We start from the raw sequence: 19,738 nt of genomic DNA, 5'->3' as shown, positions 1-19,738 counted from the left end.
TTCATGAATTCAATTTGGCCCGCGCGGTGTAGCTAGCAGCTGCATGGTTTGGTAGCGAATCGGCATGTGATCGTGTTGCAAGTTGAATTGTCCGACCCATCATCATCGGCGTAATTCCCCCAATTTACCTCCAACTATGTCACTTGGTTGTTCACTTCATCATCATTCTCTTCATCTTCAAAATCATCAATTTGAAAATCCAAATCCAGATGAAATTCTGGGTTTTCTTTCATTTCGTGATCTTGCGATTGAGGAATGGTTAGATGTATTTAATGAGTCAAATTCAGATATTGCTTACACAAATTTTAACCAAAAATTGCAGCAATATTAAAATAAAAAATTTCCTCTATCACCTGTCAAAAAAGAAAAGCAAAAAAGCCATGGATTACTAAAGCAATTCTACGATCCATACATACCCGAAATAAACTATACAAGACATTTTTAAAGAACTCTTCTATTCAAAACAAAAATAATTATAAAACTTATATAAATAGACTAACCAATATAATTCGGGCTTCTCGCAAATTGTTTTATTCCGAGAAACTTAACAAAAGTTAAATCAAACATGAAAGCCACATGGGAGATCATCAATGATTTGATTGGCAAGAAACCCAAACTATTACTCAAAGACAATTTCACAGTTCATGCTGCTGCAATAAATTCAGTTGATATAGCTGATACCTTTAATTCCTTTTTTGTTAACATAGGACCCTCTTTGGCAAACAACCTTGCCAGACCAAACCAAAGTTTTGCAAAAATTTCCTCCCACACCCATCAATTCTTCCCTATTCTTTAACCCCACAAATGTTCAGGAAATATTTGAAATAACAAAAAATCTCAAATCCATCAAATCACAGGGATATGATAGAATTAGTACTTTCCTTCTTAAGCAGATCATACATTACATTGTCTCTCCACTGTGTCATATTTTTAATCTGTCGATCAGCACCGATAAATGTCCAGATTCCCAAAAATTGCGAAGGTAAATCTTGTTAAAAAAGACAATCCACACGAAATAACAAATTATAGGCCAATTTCTATTCTCCCCAGCATATCCAAAATATTAGAGAAGATTATTTACAAAAGACTTTATAAGTTCCTAGATACTTTTCGTTTTCTAAATTCAAATCAATATGGATTCAGGAAAGGGCATTCAACTGATCAGGCTTTAATACAAATATACGATAAAATTACAAATGCAATGACAAATAAAGAAGACATAATAGAAGTATTCATGGACCTAAGCAAAGCATTCGACACTCTTGACCACCAGATTTTACTTTAAAAAACTTGAAAATTATGGAATTCGGGGAATCACACTATCATGGTTGAGAGTTATTTGTTTGATAGAAAACAATATGTCACTCACAATAATATTTCTTCTAACTTTCAGTCAATAAAATGCGGAGTTCCACAAGGATCGATCCTTGGCCCCTTACTTTTCCTTATATATATTAATGATTTGACTACTGTAACGCCTTTATCAGTATTATCATTTGTATTTTTTGCCGATGACACAAACATTTTTTGTATAAACACTAGCTTAAAAACTTAGTAGATACATTTAATCGTGAATTACCTGAACTATCTTTGTGGTTTAAATGTAATAGGCTCTCACTTAATATAGACAAAACAAACTTTATGTATTTTAAGTATTCAAGTTCACATATTACTGAGTTTTCGTACGACATAAGCATAGATAATATTACTCTCAAAAGATAAAAAGAAACAAAGTTTTAAGGTGTCGCAATAGATGAAAATTTAAATTAGAATGAACATATACGTTGTATAACTACTAACCTCTTCAGAAACGTAGGTGCACTTTACAAAATGAAAAACATAATTCCTCATACTACACTTGTTTTACTATACAATTCATTAATATTGCCGTATATATCGTACTGTAATATAGTTTGGGCAACGTGTGCAAAAACTAAAATTAATACAATATACTTCTTACAGAAAAAAAGCAATTCGAATTTGTACTAATTCGCAATATTTATCACACACGAATTCATTCTTGCATGAACTAAAGACTCTATTTTTGACATAAATTCATTTCAAAGCTTACTGCTTATGTTCAAATACGTAAATAACATGCTTCCACCTTAATTTCACAATTTTTATACTATGAACACATCCATCCATTCATACCCTCCGCGGAACTCTTCTAATTTCCATTTAATCAACCCCAAATTGCTTATTGCGCAGAGATCCATAAGACACCATGGTCCTGATTTGTGGAACTCTCTACCAGAATATATAAAAAAGATCCACGTCTGATTTACTCATTCAAGGCAAACGTCAAATCTATGTTGATATCAGAATATTTGAAGTAAAATTTCTCTGTCGATGTGTCATCATTAAAGCATCATCACCATCATCACCATCATCATCCTCTCCATCGCCTTCATCTTCACCATTTCACCATCATCTTCATCCTTATCATCTCCATCTCCATTGCTCAAATTACATTACTGCTGTTTTTCATGAAATGTACTGTATATCGATTCTGCTGTATTAATGTATTATATTAATCAATGAGTTTTAACCTGGGGTTGTCATTTTTTAAGCAATCTGCTTATGATGACAATCCTTCTCCTGCAAATTGTAAATGTTAACTAATTTGGTACGAGATCAGTTTTGTTTCTAATGATAATTTTAGTACACTTAGTTATGATTCATGCCAAAAAAGTTCTCAATATTCTATGTTTGTTATGTTATGGAAAATGTATTATATACGAATGATGTGATTGCAGAAGTAAACAATCAAATCAAATCAAGTATTCAGTGACAATGTGGAGAAAACTTACCCTCGCAACAGGCTTTGCATGCAAGTCGAGCTTCACGTGGGAGAGCCAGTCACGCCTCTCGTACAGACAGTGACGTCATCAAATTCGAGTCAATTCAGACACCGATGCGAGGCATATTTCGGAGAAGCATTTTAGCGTTTTTAATCGGCGATTTTCACCTTATGTATTATTTTCATTATTTTTGAATGACCCACTGATAATCCCCACATCATTACCTTTCCATTGATATATAATGAGACCACATTCATAATCAATATACAGTGCGTATCAAAAAAAACGGGACAGTTTTGAAAAGTCTATAAAAAAATTGTTTCAGATTATTATATCTATGTTTTGATGTTAATAGATGCTATAAGATCTTATCTTGGAATGCCATTAACAAAAAATGAATTTTGTTTATTCTTGAGCGAACACGGGACGTTTTTGTCGGGTGTTCAAAAAGAAGCTTGCGCCAAAGTGGCAGAAATGAGAAATTTGATGATTAGACTTTTGGCTAATCAGCAGACTTCCTCTTAATTTTTTTTATTATCTTTGCCAAAATTATGCTGTAAAATTTCATTTACAAATTTATTTATTTACCTGAATTATATTGTATTTCATTTAAACTTCTTTTACCTTTGAATTTTCCTTCAGAAGTAAAAAAGAAGAGACTTTTTGTCAAGCCAAGTAAGAAGATTTGCATTATTAATTTGGGAGAATTTGTAATTATTCAAATCCTTTTATTATGTGAAACAAATTATGTTATGGTACCTTTAGTAATTATTATGTGAAACAAATTATGCTATGGTACCTATAAAAGACATGAGTCCTATTTTCAAGTGGTTATTGAATCCTTCACCAAGTTTAATTATGTGCTTGACAGGACAAACAGGAAAGGATTCATGTCTTTCAATGGCAATGGTATATTGAGTCAATTTTGAAGAAGCAAGGTATGGCAGATCGGGTAAAATGTATTAAAAAGTTGTGAAGCGAGCAAGCAAAAAATAAACTTTTTTATTAAAATATCAAATCTTGTGATTTTGACATAATATTCAGAAAATGATATCATATTTCACTTTCTATGTTTTCTGTTATTTTCCTTTCCACTTTTTTTCCTTGGTCATAATTGTTTATTTGGGGGGGGGGGGCCACCCCGAGCCCCCACCCTCAGTATGTCAATGTTCAAAGGCACCATATAACCTTTGAAACACACAATGAAAGGATTTAAAAAAAACACGCTCTTCCATACTTTGGGTAAAAAAAAGTGTTCTTGCCTGAAGAAGGAATTTTAAAAGCTAAAAGAGAACATATTAAAAAGGAACAACAGCAGAAATATTCAAGCAAATAAGTAGGTTTGGAAATGAATTTTGACCGCATAATTCGAAAATTATGGCAAAGATAGTGAAAAGGGTAAGATGAAGTCTGCTGATTAGCAAGAAGTCCGACCATCATTTTATGCCATTTTGGCGCAAGCTTCATTTTTTTTTACCCCGGACAAAAACATTCCGTGTTCGCTCAAGCATGAACGAAACTAAATTATTTTAATGGTACTTGAAGGATAAGACTCCAAAGCAAGTATTACACCAAAATATAGAGATCACAATTTGAAACAAAAATTTTAGAGACTTTTCAAATCCGTCCCGTTTTTTTATACGCACTGTATTTCTCCTTTAAATGCAATCGATTTGGTTTATAATATTTGGATTGGGTATGCATGTGCGTTCATGTATTATGTATTATTCCGCTTAACAGTACTAATCTGGTCTAGTTGAAGATTGAAACCTTTTTTCTTTCTTCTTTTTTTTCTCTTACGAAGCGCTCTTGTCTATTCAGCAATCGGGTACAATTTTCTAGTAGCATATCGGGCAGGTAGCCAGCCTCCGCAACGTAGAGGTTTGCTATCCGAGGGTACAAGTACGTTTACGGTCGAACAGTGCGTAACTAGTGACGGTAATCCCCCAGGTAAGACACTCTTCATTTCGTTATTTTTATTCACGATGGAAAACAAAATATAGTGACTGAAAATACCGTGACATTTGCAGAAAATATTGAACTTAGCATAACCGAGATTCGTTAAAAGACTGCCTTTAGCTTTGACAAAGAATTTATTGATAAGATTAAATATACTCTCAATCGGAATTTGCTACATGTATGTAGGATTCGAGAATTTGTTTCTTCAGCTTAATTATAAAACGGTTCAAACTGGTTGCGTTTACATTGGCACTGCTGAGTGAGTTCCAGTATTCAGGACCATAAAAAGTGATTGTTAATTGTACAAATAGAGTACCAGACGGTTCAATATAATGGTATGACCCGGAACAAATAGCAACAAATGATTTTCAGCGATTTCTTGTACTATTTGACCACAGGAATAACATAATAACAAATCTACAAAAATCCGGAAAAAAGGGAAAGTAGTTATTTTTATGATGGCGTCGAAGATAGCCGCCATTCACTGAAAATGAATACGACTGTCTCATTATCCACCCTTGAATCATATTTCGGCTCATGTTCCATGGTCTAGGGGGTAAACAAATTGTTGATACGGACTAGAGTGAAATGTAAGCCCTCCAGTGTGCCTGGAAAGTCCAAGCTGGCGCCAAAGACCGCTGATGAAGTCTGAAAAATCAACAATTCATCTAAGTGGCTTTAATTTGTTTTTTATTCAATGGTTTTTAAGAGTAAAGTAGTAAATTGGAACAAGTGACAAGGACAGTCAGTGATATGGTGTGTCCAAAAATCCAAGAGAGTTTCCAAAAGTGGAGATTAAAATGGTTCATTTCATATCCGACTGGGAAATAATTATTTGTTATCTAGACCATGTTTTCAATGTTCAAATTAGACAATGGAAATTTACAATAACAGTCAGTGGTCCAGTTTGTTCAAAAATCCAAGATGGCTTCCACAAATGGAGTCTAAAAGTGTTGTTGCTACTTTAAAAATGGGGGGGGAGGAAAATCGGTGATCTGTCATATGCAAAAATCCTCGATAGATTCCAAAACTTTATTCTGAAATGGCTCCCAATATATAATTTTAAACGGATATAGCTCACTTCATGTTTCCCTTGGAGATGAGATATTGGTGTCTAAACCATTGGTTTCAAGGATCAAATAACACATTAGACCAAGTTGATAGGACAGTCAGTGGCCTGGTACGACGAGAACTCCGAGATGTCAGTCCAAAATTGTTTGTAAAATTGCTGCTGATACTTCTAAGTGGTATAGCTCATTTTACAGTGCGTCCCGGAAAAAAACAAAACCAAGATTAAGCGACGATTTATCATAACTTTATCACAAATACAACAGACAAATGACCTAACAATGTAAAGCTTCGAACCTCCTCTTTCATCTGGTATAATTTTGATTACTCCTCATTCACGCATGAGTGAGCAAAAACAATTTGAAGAAAGGATGCCAAAAACTCATTCAGGGGGGGTGGGTATCTGAATTTCAAAAGAAAATCACATGAAAAAAGTTTAATATCTGCTCTTTCATTATTTTGATGCCTTAAACACAAAAAAACGGTCAAGTAAAAAAAAAATTATGATTCCTCGAAACAATGCTTCTATTTGTTTTATAATTTTATTAAATAAAAGTGTTTTCACCGTTTTCCCACAGAAGATATCGCATGGTTAACAAAAGACTTAATGGGTACCCGGTAGGATGCGAAAGATATTGTATGTTTGAATTTGCCAGCGCCGTAATGAGGCTGCGATGAATGCAAGGAATGCTCCCCAGGGAGTGGAAATTGTTCCCTTTTCGTGCTTGATTAAAACGAATCCAATGAACGGGTAATAGTATGCTGTAACGCGCTTTGGGTCATTCTGGGAAAAGCGCTTTATAAAAATTGGCTATTATTATTATTATAATTATTATCATTATTTTTATTATTATCATTATTATTATTATTATCAGTAATGCATGGCTGATCGTCAACAAAACGGAGTGTCGAGTGAGTTTGAACGCTAGCCTGTAAAACCACTTCATTTTATGAAATAATTCAAATTCAAGCTTTATTTCAAATAACCAGAACTTTCTTATTTCTTGACCATTCTCTGTAATTGCGATATCTAATTAAAGAGCAGTTATTGATTTTTTTAAAAATGTGGTTTCCGTTTTGAAACCCAGATACAGCCCGCCAAATGACATTTTGGTATCCCCTCTTCAAATTGTTTTTGTTCACTCATGCGTGAATGAGAAATAATGTAAGTAATGTCATATGAAAGAGGAAATTCTAAGCTTTACAAAGGTAGGTCGTTTGTCTATTATATTTGTGATTAAGTTATGATAAACCATCGATAAATGTATGTTCCTTTTTTGTGGGACGCACTGTATATCCGCCTGTGAGGTATGATTTCGGTGTCTGAACTGTGGTTTCAAGGGTCAAATGATATATAAGGACAGGTTACAATGACAGTCCGTGGTCTAGTATGTCCAAAATTGTGTACTATAATTTCCACACTTAGTTTCCCAGCCTCACAGCATATTCATTGCTTAAAAATACATGGCTTGAAAGACCAAGAAAAATGTTTTTTTTTTTACATTGGTATCTTTGTTTTTACGCAAAAGCAAGGATCCGAGAAAATATGGCAAAAGAGCTACATGCTTTTAATTTAGGTTTGAGTGACTTAAAATTTCCCTGTGCAAAAACGCCATAAGGAAAAAAGCGATACGTTTTGACTGTCTGCGATTTCAATGCGCGCGATCAGTTAGAAGGTCGTATCGCATTTTCATGACACACACAGAAGAATCATGTGCTGTATTGACCCTTCATCACCATTTCTGCTCGTTTTGCAGCTTTTCAATTTAGATCTCATCCAACACTTTTGAATCCTGCTCTTTTGCTGATGGCATGATCATAACAAGTATGGTATCATTTGAAAGAGAATTAAATAATCTTCTGAATGATATCAAATATGCATTGCGTATTTAAAGATTGGGAGTTGGGAGAAATTAATGGCCTAACTCACATTTCCAAACTTTGTTTGCTCGTTTTGCAGCTTTTCAATTCAGACCTCATCCAACACTTTTTAATCCTGCTCTTTTCCTAATGACATGATCTTCACATATTATGTTAAGCACTAAAAACATCCCTTAATCAGTCCTGCATGGGCATGATGGGTATTCAAATTCTTCCCAACACCCGTCTTTATTTCTTTTACTGAATCTTGCCTGGCGTTACATACTTTTTAGAATAATGTTTGTCAATGTGTTTTAATTGAATTTTAATAATGTGTAATTTTATATATTGAATGTGCAATATTCTCTCAACGGTTTTTCCATGAGGGCTCGCATGCCTCTGGGCAATAGTACTGAATTTTACTTTTGCGAGCCCTGGCCCATGGAAAAAACGTTTTCTTACTCTTTTCTTTTACCTTTCTACTTTATCTGTTTCTAATTATTCAATTTCAAATGGTATTTATGTATTACATTGTCCAATTTTTGTATGTTTTAATGGCCAAATAAATAATAATAATAATAATAATGGTATCATTTTAAAGAAAATTGAATGATTTTTTAATTTTGTAAAATATGCATTGTGTAAAATTTTGAGTAGGGAGAAATCAACGACCAAACACAGATTTCAATTTTCCTTATGAAAGGGTTTATATATATACATACATATATACCTAATGCTTGGAAAAAAAAAGGTCTGCTGTTCAGACCAGATACGCACTCACAATACATGCCGGGCCCTAGAAAAAGTGACGTTATTAATCATTCTTTGACAAGTTTTAAAGAGCCACTGTGCAGCGCCAGATCGACGAGGCTTTATCCCTTTAATTGTTGAACGCCAAACAGGAAAGCAACAACTCCCATCTTTAACGGGGTTTGACCCCCCCCCCCCCCCGACCCCCGGTTGTGAGACGAACGCTCTACCAACTGAGCCAACACACCGGTATCATGATTTGAAAACGGGATGTCTTATTTACAGGATCATGTATGTCATTAAACAGACAAAGCTAGCATCAGAAATGATAATCACATACATGTAGGCCCTAAGCAAATAATGTTTCATTAAAGTTATGAAAAAAAATATTTCTTATATAATATGGTATATGTCATATAACATAATATAATATGCAGTAATGTTTTCTTCCTCCATATAACATAATATAATATGCAATAATGTTTTCTTCCTCCACTACGTTTCTCCTCTCTCCCTCTTTATCTCATTTTCTTCCTGTTGGGGGCACTTGAAGACTTGGCCACGGCGTCTGGCCTGGAAAGGAGGGATTTTGGCGATATCAGTTGCTGATATAAAACTAAGAATAGGCTATATATGCAGCACCACCTTTTCAACTCAGTCCTTTTTTGTGTCTTTCTTCTTCTGTCTTACCAGCCCGTGTGTATTACATCACCGACGCAAAAGAATTGGGTTACGCGAATACATTCCAAATTTGGCATCGGAGCTTGAAAATATTTTCAGGCACAGATTTGGTTCAACCAACCATGGCTAAATATGGAAGTAAGCTCTATTTCATAGATCTGGTTAACAATACCACTAGACGGCTCTACGAATACGACACAAAGAACTCCTCTGTCGAGATATATGGTGCCATCAACATAACGCTAAATACCGGTGCCACTAACTTGATCACTCCAAGATTTATTCGCATTGTCAACGGTAAGTATTGGTTTTTTCTTGGGAAGTGCACGTAGCGGTGCAACTATCAACCGTCATATTTCTAATTGTCATCTTGACCATGGCAGGGGTCGAATGGGGTCAGTAAAGGTCAGTTTTTGAAAATGTTTGTTTAAAAAAAGTGATGCATCACTTTGCCTTGTTATAACGAACAAAAGGTGTACAGCAATAGTAGACCGCCCGTTAGAAAATAATATGGACGAAAAGGTCAAAAATCAATAAATTTTCATCAAATTGCAGCATAGAATATCCCAGTGGTGGAAAGACGTCTAATTAGCATAAATATGAATTGGCTGCCATCATGAAAATCGTACACAGCAGAAACTGTGGTGTTGACCAGTGTACATAGAGGACCACACAAGTTCCATTACACCGGTGTTAAATTGGTGGGGTTACTTTTACACATATAGGTGTTATTATAACACCTTTGGTTGTTACATTTACACTCTTTGGTGTTATGTTAAATCTCTAGGGTGTAATTTTAACACATCAGGATGTGGTCTTCTATTAACACCTATTGGTGTCAGTTTTAACACCACAGTTTATATGTTTTTTGAAGTAGTAAAATGATAACTCTGACCAGAGCATTTTCAAAAATCGTGATTAAAGCATTAACCTTTTACTAGTGTTGTATCTTATCATACACGTTACGTTGAAATTAGGATGTATCACATTTCACCTCTACTGACCTCTAGAAATCAATGACCTTATAAGGTCAACGACTCCAAACAAATTGAAAAAAAAAGAAAAGAAAAAAGGAGAGAGGAAGATGACGAGGGGAAAAGAAAGAGAAGACAAAAGAGAGAGGAGAAGGGCAAAAAAGGTAGAAAAAGGGAGAGAGAGAGAAAGAAAGAGCAGGTAAAAAAGATGAAGAGATTGAAAGAAGAGAATAGAGAGAGGAACTACTGTATAAATATATATGTATATACACACACGGACACACACACACACACACACATATATATATATATATACATACATACAAGTATGTGTGTGAGAAGCTCAGTTGCAAAATGTTTTGATCCATTTTTCATCAAATTTGATTTGTTTTGTCTCAATGTATAGACTTTTAGTAGCTCTATAAGATAATACTAAAGAAATGTTGAATTTCCAATTAAAAAGTAAACAAATTGGCAGAGAAAATGCACTTCATTCCAAAAGGGGTTAGATATATTTGAGATTAGTTGCTAAAGAGTTTAGATCCACAAATACCCTCTTTTTCTTGGGAAAAAAAAATATAATGAAAAAAAAATGAAGCCAGGTAGATTTTGTTTAATGCTCAATTTTATGTTTACTGACATGGGAGGGTATCGTAAAAATTAAATTGCTCATGAAATATTGCAAAATGGGAGAATGAAAAAGTGGTTTTCTCGATGTGCATCTCAACACTTTTGCAACCATTCTCATCTGAACAGCTCATTAGGCAAAAGGAATTGGATCAATTTTTCATATTTTTTCTCTCTTATAAAATATAGACTTTTAGAAAAATTGGAATTAGCATTAATACATTATATTATAGACTTTTAAAAGAATTGAAATTAACATTAAAACATTATAGACTTTTAGAAAAATTTGAAATTAACATTAAGACATAAACATTGTACTTTTAACATTAACATTGTACTTTTAGAAAATTTGAAATTAACATTAAAATGTGAATAAAATGTGGCAACGAAAAATCAATCTTTTATTTAAAAGGGATTGGATTCGTCATATCAATTCCTTTCATAGGAAAAGCGCTCCTCACAATTTCAGTATATTCGGCACTTAATGATACGCGTACCGCCTTGACCGAACTGTGCGAAGTCTGCGTGGTCTGTGTGCAGAGATAGGCCGGGCCGTAAACACTACTTCTAGAGGGTGCATAAATTGCCCTAATTGGGTTTATTGTGACATAATAAAATTAATCATTAAAATTTGTTTATGATATTGACTGTGGTGCCACATAAGGATAAAGGAGCAGCTTCTGTTTATGTTAAGATATATACATATATATATATATATAAGATATACTCCCGAGGTCAGGTTCAGTTGTCTTAGCGACACGTTGTTAACTACTGCGCGCATTGTGTGTGTACGTGATTATTGCATAGAGATGTATTCCGTGTGGTGTATACAACGTTCATGCGCTGCATGACGTAATATATACGTATGCACACATTATTCATCCCTGGATTTGGCTTCTAAAAATAAAACAAGCATGATTTAACATGAAAATTAACGGAGCTAAATATCAATTAATCAATATGAATTTTATATGTATGAAAAGGTTGCATGTTACATATCCCTGTCTGGGAACGAGGATTTCCAAATCTAACGCAAAACGCGCTGCTGCCAAGTTGAACATCGTATACCCAAAAACCAATGGAGCTCAGTGCGCCCGATTAATGGATATCAATTGTGCCTGATAAGAACAAAAAAGTTAATTGCTTGGTAAAGTTTAACCTAACAGTGACGAAGGTCTTTTTCTGGTAACGGCATGATTTTAAATGGATTAAAAAGAAAATGTTCTCTTCTTTTTATATCTAGGACGAGGATATTGTACCCCCTTTCAATTTTTGATAAGAGAGGAAAGAGTAAAAAGTTGATAGGCATACTGAAAGACAATTTTATCGTGCGCAGTGCGACTAATCAATGTAAATAATAATAATAATGGTGGCTACTTATATAGCGCACAGGTCTACCTTTCGGTGGTCATGGCGCTTTAAAAATGCACTGCTATTATTATTACCCTGGCTAAGCTAGGCAACCGATTAAGGCGCACACAGCTTTTTGAGGAATTACTTCCTGCCGGTACCCATTTACATCACCTGGGTCGAGTGCAGCACACAGTGGATGAATTTCTTGCTGAAGGAAATTACGCCATGGCTGGGATTTGAACCCACGACCCTCTGTTTCAAAGTCCGGAGACTAATCCACTGGGCCACAACGCTTCACGTTAATCAGATAATAATCAAATAATGCGTGATACGTACAAAAGAGTTCATTGGATTGCAAAGTTGGACCTAAAAGTGACGAAGGTTTTTTTCAAGGAAGGGCATAAATTTATATGGAATGGAAAGGAAATATTCTCTTATATCTAGGACGAGGATATGGCACCCCCTTTCAAATTTTAATAATACAGGAAAGAGTAAAGAGATGTCGAGAAAATTATAATATGCCATGCGCGCAGCTGCATAATCTACTAAAAGGAGCGAAAACGAATTGAGATGTTCAGTTTGCTTTCAAAAGGGGTTGGATCCACAATGATAATTCTTTTTAAATACATGTATACCATACTTCAACGATCAAGAAACGTGTTCCTGTTATTTCCTGATATTACCATGGTTGTGAATGATTTGAGTGTAAAATACGCTGATAATTTCACCTTGTGTTACACCTGGCTTTCCATAGTTAACCCACATTTTTTTAAAGCCAGCTTGGATTATAAGCCCGAGTTTAGATTTTGGACCATTCATTCTAAGCCCTCATACTTTGTTTTACAGTTAATTATACAGAACCCGTTTCCATTGAGGGTTGTCCAATGAGCATCTCTGTACAAATCAACAGTAGTTCCATCAACTCCACACAACAGGTCTCCTGGACCGAGCCTACTTTGAACGCTTGGTCCAACTGTGCTACTCTGGAATTCCTCGGACCAGGAACGAATGGGGGCAATTTCAGCAAGGGGGTCTACAACATATCATACGAAGCCAGTGATTTGAATGGAAACACAGATACTTGTACCTTCATGGTAACAGTCGAGGAAATGCCTAACGGTTAGTATATCAATGTCTTATTCGAATTAGAAATGTTTTCAATTTGCTTTCTGCCACGCTCGGTTATGTATATTCAGTAAATCACTAGAATGGTACAAAGCTGGGCGCAACAGCTATGCCTACATTCTTAAAACAACTCAGTAGTCGGCTGGGTGCAACTAATTGTATAGTCACATTTCTAACATATATTCTGGTCAGAAATAATTATGTTCCAATGAAATATAACTAGAAAATAGTCAGATATGACAAGAAATACTGTTGAAACCCAGCTGACCCTATTAACTTGTCATTTTGTTTTGTTTTAAGAGTGTAGTCTTATTAATGACTGTATTTCCCCCGTATATTTCTAGTGACAAATCAACCCAAGTTCACGCTTCAACAGAGAACTCATTAATAAAAAAAAGCGTGTATACCGTGGAAACAGGTCACATTTCGCCTAAAAGTTTCCGCTTTTACATGTGATCGGCTTTTGGTTCAGAACAAAAAGCCGATGCAGAATCGGCTTTTGGTTTATCTTGCACCGCGTTAAGCTCGCGGTGCAGAATCGGCTCGCGTCGCAAACACCTTGGGCCCGTTGCATAAAACTTTTTACCTGAGAAAACTCAGGTTGTTTTTACCGGAGTTTTTGCCTTGTGTTTAAAGGTAAATGCTAGTTTTGGTAACGATAGCAAAATTAGTTCGTACAGAATCCAATGAAATGACCACCAAAGTGTCTGTTTGTATAAATAAAACGCATGTGCCAAAGGATTCTGGCAGAAATTGTGTAATTGCTGAGAAATCAGCAAATAAGCACAGAATTCGGGTAGGGCGTCGGGCCCGGCGACGCTCTAAGCAATAATTATACATTGTCCCACGTGCGCTTATCTGTGTTGGGGATCTTCGGTGTGAACATTTTTCAGCGAAGATTTCAAGATTTCACAAAGTTCAGTTAATGTAACTGTACCAGATCTAGATCCTCGATGATATACTGACAATTAAGCCTTGTTTTACAGACTTTCTCATGAAATCAGTGTTTACTGCAACTACTGGAATTTCTCTTTAAGTCAATGGTAGAAATCAGACTAATCTTAGTTTTCAGTTTTTACCAGAGTTTTCTCAGGTAAAAAGTTTTATGCAACAGGCCCCTGAAAAGATACGCGCACCAACAATATACTGTACGTCATAATAAAGACAACGCTGCATCCGTGCGATTTGAAGCACGTCTTAATGGCAAAGTAAATGAAATGCGCGTCAACTGCCGATGCAGAATCGGCTTTCTATTTACACGTAGTAGAAAACCCGATTCTGCATCGGCTCGTGGTTCTGAACGTACTACTTTGGTGGTGCAAAATTGCCGATTCTGACCCGAGAGCTGATTCAAGATAATCGACTTTATTACTACATGCAAACAAAAAGCCGATTCTGCATCGGCAATTAGCGCGCATTTCATTTACTTTACCATTATGACCTACTTGAAAGCGGATGGATGCGTACATAATCATTGGAATCGTTGTTTTTAATATTACGGCCGAGATCAAGCGAAATTTGTATACGTGCCTAAACCATGGGTTGAATTGATAATTTTCAAAAACCCGCTTTTCGTGAATCGCACTAAGTTGAAATAAGCAGTACGAAAAACATATATAAATTCCGCCCTCCTGCTTATTTCAAGCATGGAATTCATCGAAAAGACGTGAAAAAGAGCATTACGTGTTACCACTCATATTTTCCGGCTATCGTGCCAGTTATTCAGGAATCGCCTTACATTCGCATCATTTACCTGCAAATTGCGGTTCCGTGACATTTGCTACGATGGCAATTCCCTTAATTGATCCAGTATGAAGAAGCGAATTTCAAGCAAACCTGTAGTAGTAGTAGTAGTAGTAGTAGTAGTAGTAGCAGCAGCAGTAGTAGTAGAAGTAGTATTTACTTCCGTAATAAAACGGATTGTCCGGGCTGAAAATATCTGTATCTTAATACATAGAGTAGAAATCACTGAAAATGCTGAAAATTTCATCAAAATCGGATAACAAATAATAAAATTTTTGAAGTTTAAAGTATACCAATATTTTGTGAAAACAGTGGTCATGGATATTCATTAGGTGGGTTGATGATGTCACATCTCCACTTTCCGTTTATTACATAAAATTATAATTTGTTCGTTATTTCATACATGTGTGAAAAATATGTCTCCCTTATTAAGAAATAAAGTGCAGCAATAAACATCTAATGCACTAAATCAGTTGTCAATCCAATTTTCTAGTTCTTGGAGGAAAACAATTTAAATAAACCTAATTTCATATAATAAAATACAAAAGAACAAGTGGAGATGTGACATCATTAGCCCACTTAATGAATTTTCATGACGACTATTTTCACAAAATATTGCTAAACTCTAAAATTCAATAACTATGTTATCCAGTTTGATGAAATTTTTGGCAGTTTGCTCAGTGAATTCTACTCTATGCATTAAGATATAAATATTCAGCCATGAACATCCCTTTAAGAAGGACTTCTATCCCCCCCCCCACAAAATGAATAAATAACATGAATCGGCGTTGATCACATTACATTATTGAGGCAAAACCATAGGAGGTATTTTGCTGAATTTGGAGAACTGCATTTAAGGAGATTTCAAGTCAGATGTGCAGATTTGCATAGACATTCAACAACCATGACATACATGCAGAATAGGTATTGACTAAGTCATTGTGTGAACTTATTCATTTATTCTGTTGTATATGGTTTGCACTACAGAATTGAGATGCTTCATTTAGTATCATGATTATTAGATAGAACAAATACAGTCAGATAGCTGCCCTAAACATGTATCAATGTTGGGGTCCAAATTTTACTTGCCCACATTATTTTTTTTTACCTTTTTGGGTAAGCAACTTAGCACTTTGATATTTTCACTTGCCTTGGTCAAGTGAGCATGTGCTAGAGTAAAGCCTAAGTGCTCTCAAAGATTGCCCACCTAATGACTCTTCATGACGACTGTTTTCACAAAATATTGCTAAACTTCAGTTCAATAACTTTGTTATTTGAATTCTACACTATGTATTAAGATATAGATAATTTCAGCCCAGACTAACCCTTTGATACGAAAGTAAATACTATTACTACTATTACTCTATTTATTAAGCTATTAATACTTTCAGCCCGGACCATCCCTTTAAAAGCAAACTTATATACAATAAAATACGGTGGATATCCCACATTTAGCATTACACAGTCGCGGTGGTCTTCCATGGGGTCCAAAACAGTGAACACTAACATATTAGTTACACGCAGTGGAGATGTGACATCATCAGCCCAAAATCAGATTAAAATAACAGATGAACATAAGATGAGTGAAAAAAATGAGGAACGTAGATGATTAAAAATATAATATCACCAGTAAAAATATCACCAGTAAACTTGTCACTGTGTTCAGATTCACCTCATTACTACCTCAGTTGGCATTTATGTTTGAAAGTAGTATTATCTTTTCTTTTTTTTCTCTTTTTTTTTTAGACGAACCTACTACGGAAACTTCGCCAAGCAGTACTCCATCTGAACCTTCTGATGCTTCTACTACGGACACTTCGCCCGGCAGTACTCTGTCTGCATCTTCTGGTGTTTTTAACCCAGATTCTTCATCCACCAGTCCACAATCTGGGTTTTCTGGAGGTGGGAATGCACCGTGTTCCAACGAGAACCCCCCTTCTGGAGGTGGCGTGAAAGCTTCGTGTACTTTCATTCACTGGATCTGTTCCATTGCTCTTCTCGTAACCGTCTTCATATAGGCTTTACATTGGTCAATTTGTTTTGATCGATCCAGTATGAAGAAGTGAATTTCAAGCAAATCTGTAGTAGTAGTACTAGGGTTTTCTGGAGGTGGGAATGCACCGTGTTCCAACGAGAACCCCCCTTCTGGAGGTGGCGTGAAAGCTTCGTGTACTTTCATTCACTGGATCTGTTCCATTGCTCTTCTCGTAACCGTCTTCATATAGGCTTTACATTGGTCAATTTGTCTTAATTGATCCAGTATGTACTTTCATTCACTGGATCTGTTCCATTGCTCTTCTCGTAACCGTCTTCATATAGGCTTTACATTGGTCAATTTGTTTTGATTGGTCACTTTTATCGCGTACATTCGTAATTCCGAAGCTTCGTTATTCCGAAGGTTCGGATATTCCGAAGGTTCGTATATCCGAAGGTTCGTAATTCCGAAGGTTCGTTAGTCCGAAAACGAAATGAGGTTCGTATATCCGAAGGTTCGTTAGTCCGAAAACGAAGTGAGGTTCGTAATTCCGAAGGTTCGTTAGTCCGAAAACTAAATGATTAACGAACCTTATTTCGTTTTCGGATTGACAAACCTTTGGAACAACGAACCTTATTTCGTTTTCGGATTATCGAAACTTCAAAATTACGAAGTGTAACAACTTTTATATCATTGGACACACAAAAAATGATAAATGCATATACTCAGGGGACTCTTGGTATTTTTAAGATTCCAAGAGACACATTTGCATGATCGCGATGTCAGACTGTTTGATATACAGTAAAAAATAGAGATAAAACCCATACTAAAACTGTATGTCTACACAAGAAATTTCCTTAAAGAGATATGTTTTTAATTTTGATCTGACGAGAGTCAAGGATTGAGAGCTTTTCTTTTGGCAATCAGCAGGCTATTCCAAAGTTTGGGAGCAGCTTGTGCAAAATTAATGCAGATCATCAAGTGTGACTTTTGTTTTGTGATATGGGATACTGTTTTTAGTCATCAAAAGCAGAAATAGAAAATCAAGAGATCATTTTGGGGCTTTTCTGATTTTGTTTTCTTGGTCACTGATTTAGATAGCAAAAACAATATCACAAAACGGTTTCGGCTCTTGGTTCTTTTTTCCTATCGCAAACACCAAAATAGATTTAGACTTGATAAAATTCAAAGAAAACCATCCTAATAGAATTCATGCACTGACATGCCATTTGTATCCCTTTTTTCATTTATTATTTTGATTATTATTATTCATTTTTGGGGGGAGGGGAGGAGTAAGGTAAACTGACTTGTGCTCTTGTGAATGATTTATTTTTTTTTATTTATGGAGGGGGAAAGTCTCATTTGTGAAATGAGTCTCAAATGGGGGGGCTGCAAGACAAGGCGTAAAGGGCAAACAATATGTTAAAGCCTGTGTATAGCTTTGGTAAAGGGTCAATAATGTGATTGATAATCGCATATCATCTAATATGACAGTCTTACTGAAGCGTAGAGACCGTTAGATATTTTTCCAACTGCACTTCTCTGAGAAAATTTCAAATATTCAAATCTTGGAAATATAGCGCCCTCTCTCGGCGATGCTTGTTTTAAATTTAAAAAATGGGCATTCAAGCACTTATCTTATAAATTTAGTGATTAGATATCCAAAAGTTACAGACAAAGAACATATCTTGAAAGTTTCAGCCCATTCCATGATTTGGAATAGGATTTAATTGAAAGACAAAAACACACAGATATTTTAATTTGATCGGGTGACCCGATCAAGTTAAATTTCCATGTAAAATCGCAAAATTTATCCTGTAAAACACATTTTCATTTCATATCCTCCACATCATAACTGTTATAGGGCATATCCATGCATATTAGCTAGCAATGAATTGGAATAGTGATAGGTGCATTTTGGTGGATTTACCAAAACTATACACAAGCTTTAAAAAGAGGAAAAGAATATCTCGCCAATTCACAAATATTTTTGGCGATAGATTTTGACACGGTAATCCTTTTTTTGTTTAATTGTACCATATCTGTTAATGCTGATTTCGCGCTCCTTTTAAAAGATAGATTTATTAATGGCCCGTTGCCCCCCAAAGCTCGTGACCCCCCCCCCCCCCCTCCTTATTTTTTTTTGGGGGGCAGGACCCGTATCCCCACTATCTATACGCGAGTCATAGTACCCTTTTCTTTTTCATTTCCACCTTTCTCCCCCATGTCCTTTTATTCCGTGTGTCTACCCATCCTCTGTACATTTTCTTCACTCTCTATTTCCGCTCCCGTTCTTTCCCGGTTATTTGACTTTAATGTTTCATTTTCTCCGTTCCCATGTTTTCCTTCGCTTTCTAAATGTTCGCGCATCCCCCCTTCCCTCTCCCCCCCCCCTGTCTCTCTTACTTCAGCATGTCCTGTCGCTTCTCTCTCTCTCTCTTCCCCTCTATCCCCACTTCCCTTTCCCGTCTTTGCCCTTATACTGCCCTTCTTTTCTGTTTCTTTCCATCTCTCCTTTCTCCTCTGGGACTCTTCTTTGGACTCTGGTCCCGATTTTGAAGTAAAGTTTAACTTAGACCACGGTCTTACTCTGTTCCACAATTTTGGAGAGCCAAACGTTCATAGTTTGTGTTTATATTGTATATTTGTTATGTTTACTATGTCGTTTCCTTCTGTTTTCATAATGTAGAAAACTACTGAATTTATATATCATTCTTATACAATTATGAAAAAATTAAGTGTAAAATGAGTTGATAACGTAGATTCGTATATGTTGAGAGTTTATGCCCTAACTGGTTCTCCATAGTTAAACCATAACT

General features: G+C 35.6%; 1 protein-coding gene across 1 annotated transcript in view; it reads left to right on the top strand.

Moving 5' to 3' along the window:
* Positions 1 to 16,962, top strand: part of LOC121420569 — a 31,629-nt gene extending 14,667 nt beyond the window's left edge. Inside the window, exons 2-5 of the mRNA XM_041615233.1 lie at positions 4,609 to 4,754; positions 9,135 to 9,419; positions 12,923 to 13,195; positions 16,691 to 16,962. Of these exons, the coding sequence (XP_041471167.1) occupies positions 9,245 to 9,419; positions 12,923 to 13,195; positions 16,691 to 16,962 (720 nt within the window). The 5' untranslated portion in view covers positions 4,609 to 4,754; positions 9,135 to 9,244. The remainder of the gene's footprint in view (positions 1 to 4,608; positions 4,755 to 9,134; positions 9,420 to 12,922; positions 13,196 to 16,690) is intronic.
* Positions 16,963 to 19,738: the final 2,776 nt, after the last annotated feature.

Source organism: Lytechinus variegatus, chromosome 8, assembly GCF_018143015.1.
Source record: "Lytechinus variegatus isolate NC3 chromosome 8, Lvar_3.0, whole genome shotgun sequence".
NCBI classification, from domain to species: domain Eukaryota; kingdom Metazoa; phylum Echinodermata; class Echinoidea; order Temnopleuroida; family Toxopneustidae; genus Lytechinus; species Lytechinus variegatus.
Note: the sequence above shows the minus strand (reverse complement) of the source record. Positions and strands in the feature narration are given on the sequence as shown.